We start from the raw sequence: 8,758 nt of genomic DNA on the forward strand, positions 1-8,758 counted from the left end.
TTAGCAGAATTTACAGGAAGCTGAGTGCACTAAATGTTTCCAAACTCGGCTAAAGCACTAAGGGGGAATTTAGCTCTGCCATTAACGGATTAATTCCCCTAAGCATAAATTTAGGGGAAGCTAAGTGCGGTAAATGTTTTCAAAGTTAGCAAAGGGTGTTATTGGCACTTCTGCTAATCCTCTAATAGTGTGACCAGTTACAGTGGTTTCCAAACTGCCACATTTTCTTGTCTTTGCAACAAAGGGAAAAGCATTGTTGCATTTTTTTTTCAGCCATGGAACTGACAACAAGTTTGAGAAGTGCTGACCCATGTCCACTGTGATTTTGGCCTTTAAGTCCTGTACTAACGGGTAGGTTAGCTGCGTGTCACAACGCACTAAACGGTTCTCTCTGGCAGATCTACGTAGAGATCGAGCGTGCGAGGCTGACAAAGACCCTGGCCAACATCAAGGAGCAGAGTGGTGACGTCAAAGAGGCTGCCGCCATTCTGCAGGAGCTACAGGTGAGATCCAAACCTTTTTATGCACAAGTAATATGCGAGCTGCTAAGACCCGCCTCATTTACGGGTTGTCTTTTTTGTTTTTTATTGTTGTTGCTCAGGTGGAGACGTATGGCTCCATGGAGAAGAAGGAGAAGGTGGAGTTTATCTTGGAACAGATGAGGCTCTGCATCGCTGTCAAAGACTACGTTCGCACCCAGATCATCAGCAAGAAGATAAACACCAAGTTCTTTCAGGAGGAAGGGAGCGAGGTAAGAGACAGCAGCAGTCCTGGCAGCTTCTGTTCTCTCAGAAGTTGTTGCATCATCTACTGTCCATCCAAACTGCGAACTTAAATCTTTTTCTTCCTTTTACCAACACAGGAGCTGAAGTTAAAGTATTACAACCTGATGATTCAGGTGGACCAGCATGAGGGCTCCTACCTGTCGATATGCAAGCACTACAAGGCCATTTACGACACGCCCTGCATCCTGGAGGACAGCAGCAAGTGGCAGCAGGTAGAGTGTCGACAGATTTTTGTTTCAGAGGACAAATGGTTTAGCGTTTTCACTCCTTTATCAAGCGTGGCTGTTTTCCTGAACCTGGCGTTTGCAGAGTTCTTGTCAAATGTTAAATGTAGTTCTCATTGACTGAAACCTGGTTGCGCAGGACGGCCTCATATAACACGAGGAGCACAACGCTGCAGTCGGCTAACATGCATTTTCTGCCCGTCCCGCCCTACAGGCCCTGAAGAGTGTGGTGCTGTACGTGATCCTGTCTCCTTACGACAACGAACAGTCAGACCTCGTGCACAGAATCAGCGCCGACAAGAAATTGGAAGAAATCCCTAAATACAAGTAAGACCAACCCGTTCCTCAACGTGCTTCTACTCCGCCGCTGACAAATCGATTACGACACGCTGAGGATGACGTTCTTCCTCTTTTCCCAGGGACCTTCTGAAGCAGTTTACCACTATGGAGCTAATGCGCTGGGCCTCGCTGGTGGAGGATTATGGGAAGGAGCTGAGAGAAGGCTCGTCTGAGAGCCCGGCGACGGAGGTCTTCTCATATTCAGAGGAGGGAGAGAAAAGGTGGAAGGACCTTAAGAACAGGGTGGTGGAGCATGTAAGTCACTCATGGAAGGGCAGGGAAAACGATCGGGAGTTGCACCAAATGTAAATTAGATTCTCTTGTGTTGTTGCTCTTGTGTTTGAGTTTGTTTTTTGTTCCTTTTTTCCCCAGGTAGAGCGTCCATCTGTACGTTTTCTCTTTGCGTTGAAGCACCAACCATTACTTTTACTAGCTTTGTTATCCGGTTCTCTGTCCATTCTTAAAAAAGTCTTATGTTTGTGTATCTAAAATTAAGGCCTTAAAATGCTTTAAATTCATTTTAGAAATTTAATTGGGCCTTATATACACATAAGTACAAGGTCTTAAACGTTGCCATAGTGGGAATATTTAACTTGTATTTTCTCTGTTGTTCTCTCTGTTATTTTTTTTCTGTCAGGCAAAAGTTTGAGTCTCATACAGACTTCTTCATTGCGTTCTGTGACTCGAAGCGGTTGAGGCTACCGCTAGTTAGATGCTAATATACCCATGCTAGCTAGCTAGCTTTTTATTTATTTATTTTGTACCTTTCATCAGAGTAAATTTATTGCCAGTTGGATAGATGATGTCAGTCTTCGCCATCGGCTCACATCTATGGCAAACTTGTGCAATCTGCATAAAAGCTTGGCACTGTGGGAGTTAAGGCTATAAAGAACATCGCAAAATATACGATTTTCATATTTTAAATTATTGTTGTGATAAAGGTCTTAAACTTCATTCATAGCAGTCTTAAAAAGTCTTAACTTTGAGTTGGTGGAACCTGCAGAAACCTTAGCTTTGTTATGTTTTAACTAATGTGCTGCATTATATTTTATATGATGTTATTTTGTATTATATTACATGGAAATCAAAGCAGTCATTGAGAAGCTGCACAGGTGGGTGTTTCTTGGCGTAGGACAGCTCTAGGCAACGGATTGTAACAAAACGTTGTTTACGTCCGGTCTGGCTTCTCCTGGCGCAGAACTGTGACCCGCGTCACACATCAAGGACCTAGAAGTCGGATGAAATGCGACATGATGACTGTTTTGACTGTGGATTCTTTGAAACCAATCTGACGCGTATCCAAATTAGTGGGAGTCGCTCCAGTCGGATTTTTGTTTTGGGTGAAAAGATCGGAAATTAGGCCATTTGGACCGCCAAAAAAAAAATCTGATTTGGGTCTCCTTATTCTTACTTAAAGTAAGCTTTATATCTTTGGAGGTTGGTCTCCATTATTGCTTGTAATTATATTGAAGATTTTTTTTGTCTTTCTCTCTCAGAACATCAGAATCATGGCCAAATATTACACCAGAATCACAATGAAAAGGATGGCTGGCCTGCTAGACCTCTCTGTTGACGTAAGCAAACCTTTTTAGCAGCTCGTTCCATCTGAAGCTCACAGTACCACCAAAAAAAAAAAACGTTACTAATCCACCTGTTGAAATCCTACGCCAGGAGTCGGAGGAGTTCCTCTCCAGCCTCGTCGTAAACAAGACCATCTACGCCAAGGTCGACCGGCTCGCCGGCATCATCAACTTTCAGCGGCCCAAAGACCCCAATGACCTGCTCAACGATTGGTCGCAGAAACTCAACTCCCTCATGTCGCTGGTCAACAAGACCACGCACCTCATTGCCAAGGAGGAGATGATCCACAACCTGCAGTGACACGAGAACAGTTTCTTCTTTCATGTTTTTGTTTCATGTTCACTTGTGTTTATGTTCAGGGGGAACTGTGACGCGTTTGTACAGTACGTTAGCGGAATACCGCCGCGGCGCCCGATTGCAGTATCGTAAGATTTGGGGGAAAAAAGCAATCGTAAAACACACACGCCCTCTATGAGCTGTTCCTTTTTTTTTTTTTATTGTCTAGTAAAACGTTGACAATAAACATATTGTACCTCCAGTCCTTGCATTTTCTCCTCTCTGTTTAATGTAGTTTTAATACAGTTTCACATTTTATGGGAAGATTACCAAAATCCAAATGCAACCAGATATTTGCAGACAAGATAAAAATGACTCATAACCACTGATTTTTTCCCCCTGACCTTTTTTAAGCTAGATAAGCCAAAATTAGTTTCTTTTTGCTAAATGTCAGAAAAATGAGAGGAATGTTTATTGACATGTTTTTTGTTTGAACGTTTCAGACGTTTACAGTACAGGTACTAAGATTTCTTTGCATTTAAACAGTTTTGGAAAGCCCAGATGATGATTTAATCTTCTGAAATGTTTAATTTCCAACATCTAAGTTGACAGGAGACAAACCTATGGATGCTTTTTACAACAAAATATCAAAAAATACTTCAAGATGTGACATTATGAAAAAAAACAAAAAATGTTGAATTGGTGGGAAATGTGTGTATTAACCTCAGAAATAAGGCTGAAGCTGGTATGATAGTGTCAGTGTCCACAGTGAAATAAGCAAAAGCAACATAAAGAGCCAGATTAGACTCGGGGACAATAATCTTAATTTTAGGAAACATGTCCTTCAGCCTGGTGTAACTAATAAACTATTTAGCTACACTGACCAACCTGAGATTGGGAAGAAAAGGGCTAAAAGTTTGGAAAACTGAGGATAGTACCTCAGTTTAAAGCACGGGGGTGGCAGCGTTATGTTGAGTAGGTGTTTAGCTGTAGGAGGGACTGGTGCGCTTTAAAAAAAAGATGGGTGCAGGATTAAAGTGCAACGTGATCACGTTGAAGCCGCAACTCAACACGAGTCAGGAAGTCAAAGCTTCAAGTCAACGATGAATCACCAGATCAGGCTTAACGACAAGTGGGCAAAGAGGTCAAAATCCTCTAAAAAAAGCTAATTCATAATCCAATTGCGGTCATATTTGACATTTTCCTCCCACCTAACTTTCTATTAAATGCTTAGAAAAAAACAAAGTATGACTGCATAGTTTGTAATTATGTTTTGTGACTTACACTCTCCTATGTGAGGTCATTGACTGCTGGATGATTTTCAAGTAGGTGTAACACATTTCGGTAAATTTTGTTTCGGATCATTTGAATTGTTTGTAGCTGTAAGCCTTCGTTGTTATAATTCAAAGAAAAAAAACACTTGAAATTGACAATTTTCACTTTCTGATTTTAATCACAGTCTGAGTTCCTGGAATGCCCACGTGGGTAGTTCTGTCATTCAAAATACTTTCTTGCTATATAAATAAAGTATGAAGACAAAACGGTCAATTTGTTTGAAATTCTTTTGATGTACTCTATTGAGGAGTTATTAAAATTTTACAGTAGTTGGGGAAAACATAAGCTAAATACCTTTCTTACTTTTCCCCCGCAAGAAAATGTCTTGATTAAAATATATCAACTTTGGTATGGATAATATAGGCAATATGTGTAGAAACGATAATGTCTCACAGATTATGGTATTTTTATTTCATTACATAAATTGTCCCAACACCACAATACTTCAAATGGAGAAATTTCACTTAAAAATACATTTAAAAAAAAAGAAAAAATACTCAAAATACTTATAGAATTATTTGTACAGGAGCAAACGTTATTGATATATAATTTGGAGTGAATATGCAGTGAACAAAAAAAAAAACAGTAATGCTGGGTTATCAATGACTTAATGATGTGAGACACAGAGGACACTGAAGCAGCTTTAAAATAATTCATTAATTCAATTAATTCAGGCTGGTGATAACGCTTATTTCTTCCACCGAGTGTTGTACTTTTTTTCAAAGCAAAACTTTGACTCGTAAACGAGGCCAAAACATTGGCACTTTCACAGCAAGTCCTCCTCAACCTTCAGATCAGTACATCCCACTATGCTTTGCGATGGTCTGACAAGTGGATCCAAGATGGCGTAGAAAGTAAAGCTAGGTAAGTGTTGACTTCCCATTTTTAGCTCCTTTACTTGTCTTTTTCGTCGCAAAGCCACCGACACGAATCCCCCCCACAAATCAGTAGCACGGTGACGAATGTTTTGACTCCATGCACCGGTAGGAACAAGATGTCATATGAATTATATGTGCCTAAACACGGTGGCAAAAAAAATTCAGGCCCGAGTCCGTTTTGTTTCGGCGAACCTAGCCAAGCCAGCTAGCCTGCTACCATTAACAAGCCAGCCCAGCTATTCTTGCTGGGAGCTCATCAGTTTGCTGCCAAGAAAAGGCCGTGTTTTTTGGCCGCCGTGCTAAATGTTAGCTGCTTGTCCTCAGTTTAGGAGCAAAACTGTTACAAGCGATTCAAGCAAAGAGCGGATTTGTTGAGCACATTTTAAGCGATCTTTTTTTTTTTTTTTTTTTTTTGACGCTGCCGTCATCGTTCAGATTTGCAGCAGTCAAGATAAGTTTTCCAGACAAACAACAGCTACAACTCTCCTCTGGAAAACGAAATAACTCATAATTGTTGTCCTTTTTTTAGTAAATGCACGTTTCCGAAATGTACACGGGTTCAGTTCTGATGAATTTGCATGTTTTATTTTTATGTATTTTTTTTTCTGCCTCGCACATAGTTGCTAGCGGTTGTGTCAGCCTAAATAACTCTGTTTGGGCTGAAGCACAATTTTTATAAATCAGCTCGTAAGCTAACTGAGCTGTATGCAGATATATTAGTTTGACTTTATTACATTAAATGAGTACGATACCCACCCAATGAGAGCCGCCAAACTACTTGTTGTGGTTAAGAAGTGAGGGAAATTTTGCTACATTTAGGTAGCAAGGATTTTTTTCCCCAAGATTTTTTATATAGTTCTCAAGTGTGAGCGAATATTAACTTAATATATTGTAACAATTTTCTATCTCGTCAACATTCTTTGTTGTAATTCAAGCACATTTGATATGCTTTGCTCTTATTGACACCACCTTGCACATATTACTGTTAAAATGTCAGCATGATGTTACCATAATAATTCTTTGTGACTCTCTGTGTGAGTCATGTATTTAAATTAGTTTTATGCTTCCAGCACATAAAAATATACTCACCAGCATCATGACCTTGACATGTACAAGGTATCAGTAGGTGCTGGACATTATAGAAAGCAGTGGCCGCTTCTACAATTAAAGTCTGTGACGGTATGAAATCTTTCTGAAGCTAAGGCCTCGCCCAGGCGAAGCTGGAAATTTGGGAAAACGAATGGATTTTTGTGTGTTATGGCCTGTTATCCACACAAAAACTTGCTTTTAACCAGAAGCTATTATTTCGAAAAACTCAGACTAATGTTTAGATTTCAAAAACCTTTTGTTTGCCTGAGTGTATATGGGAAAATAAGAGATTTGAGTTTCTAGCACATTACAGTCTGCAACAAATCTACCCACATACTTGCTTTGACACAATTCCCAATCGACATTGTCTTGTGTTTTGTTAACTTTATATCCTACTTAAGAGTAGTTCAACCCATGTGTCCACACAAATGAATCCCCTAGCACCATGTTTAATCCCTAATAGGAAGTTGAGGTTTTGAAGCAATCTGATTGGCTGATATAGGGTTTAGCGTTGCACTACACTGCCCCCTAGGAGTTTGGAACGTTTACGACAATGCGTATTTGTACGGGTTTGTGTGAATGAAAGTTATCTGAAATTGTGTGAATGAAAGTTATCTGATATTGTACCGTGCGTACAATATATATATTTTTTTAACCAATATTGCAGAGATAATCTCACCCAGTTTAACAATAAAATTTGGTATGACATTCATCTGTCAGTTTCGGACAATAAAGCATCACTAATCTTTATCAGACAATTATTTTGAAGAGGAAATTGTCTGCTAGGCATACACAACCTACAGAAAGACTAATGTTTTAGTCCAACACTGTATTTTCTTTGTTGTTGATGTTTTATTTCCAAAAGTTCCCATCAACTTTAAAAAAAATGTTTAACACAAAAACACAGTGTTTTTGTGTTAAACTACCACCAGGCTTAGCTTGTTTTTTGGAGGAAGCCCTCACTTTTACGCATTTTGCGTTATATGTGTAAAAGCAATTTCATCTTAATCTACTTGACTACGTTACACCTTAACAAATCATTTAATATCCTTGTACTTATTAGTCTATTTATGGAGAACAAAAGCCCCCCTTTGGTGACCAGATTTGGTCAATGTTCAATTTTACCGGCCTTGATCGGTGACCAGTTGGCCGGGTTCATATATTCATAAACTGGGTCTTTTTCTGATCAATGCCTGCATAGTTTGTAGCAGCTAATGCGTCACACCGGCAGCAGCACTAAAAAAGACTTGAAGTTGGTTACTTTCAGTATCACTGAGGTGTTTTAAAAGTCAGGAAGCGCAGAAAAGCCATCTAAAACAAAACTGCATTTCCTGTCGAGGCAATGTGGGCCATTCATTCAGACTCCTACAGCAGATAGCCAGACCACTGCAGGTGCTGCTGATGTTGTAATTTTGCTGATTGGGTTGTTTTGTCTTTTATGAGTACAAAATACAGCTGTGTGCCAGAAGACATCAATTTGTAGCTCCATTGGGAACATTTCTGCAAATTGTACCTGGATCCGATTTCAGCAGTTAAGAGAAAGTCTCAGTGTTCGACCTTTAATGCCAGGTTAGTAGATTTTTGACAATATCAGAATGATTAGGTCTGTATTCCCTTGAGAATACACACAGATTGATGTTTACTTTTAGCGATGCCAACTGCATTGGAAATGCTAGCATTTCCAATGCAGACTTAAATGTTCTAGACATTTAAGTCATTGGCTTAAATGTCTAGAACCCTGTTTTAAAGTGACTATTTTCTTGTAAGTCTTCACCTCCAGTCCTGTCAAAGTAATAGCAGTAACAACAGGAAAACTACAAACAATTCAGAATTGGTTAAAACCTCTATTGGCACATCAACTTTACCAAGAAAATACAATTTCGTCACAAATACTATTGTGTGTACGATGCAATGTTTGTACCGATAAATCCGTTTCCTGATGTGGCGGGGAAAGGGTTGACCATGTGGAGTTAGTTTGGTCATTTTAAAGTGATGAAATGTAGGTGTTGTGGTCATTTTCGCAGTGTTCAAATGGTAGGTAAATATTGGTATCGGCCCACATTTTCCTATCGGTACATCCCGAACTCGGAAAAGTCGACTCTGATGAAACACGAGCGATTCCGACCCCTGATCAAAACAAAGTAGTTCTGAGCAGCCACTGCCAAGCAGGTATTATTTATTGTAATCACATAATCGTATTTCACCACAGCAAACTGTAAATTATGGAAAATTATGTTTAAGCATAGGTTTT

General features: G+C 39.6%; 1 protein-coding gene across 1 annotated transcript in view; it reads left to right on the plus strand.

Moving 5' to 3' along the window:
- The window catches only part of psmd12 (proteasome 26S subunit, non-ATPase 12), a 7,669-nt gene extending 3,454 nt beyond the window's left edge, over positions 1-4,215 (plus strand). Inside the window, exons 5-11 of the mRNA XM_007567214.2 lie at positions 399-503; positions 602-751; positions 863-997; positions 1,224-1,336; positions 1,429-1,603; positions 2,845-2,922; positions 3,020-4,215. Coding sequence (XP_007567276.1) covers positions 399-503; positions 602-751; positions 863-997; positions 1,224-1,336; positions 1,429-1,603; positions 2,845-2,922; positions 3,020-3,229 — 966 coding nt within the window. The 3' untranslated portion in view covers positions 3,230-4,215. The remainder of the gene's footprint in view (positions 1-398; positions 504-601; positions 752-862; positions 998-1,223; positions 1,337-1,428; positions 1,604-2,844; positions 2,923-3,019) is intronic.
- The last annotated feature ends 4,543 nt before the right edge of the window (positions 4,216-8,758 follow it).

This window comes from Poecilia formosa, unplaced genomic scaffold, assembly GCF_000485575.1.
Source record: "Poecilia formosa unplaced genomic scaffold, Poecilia_formosa-5.1.2 Scaffold205, whole genome shotgun sequence".
NCBI classification, from domain to species: domain Eukaryota; kingdom Metazoa; phylum Chordata; class Actinopteri; order Cyprinodontiformes; family Poeciliidae; genus Poecilia; species Poecilia formosa.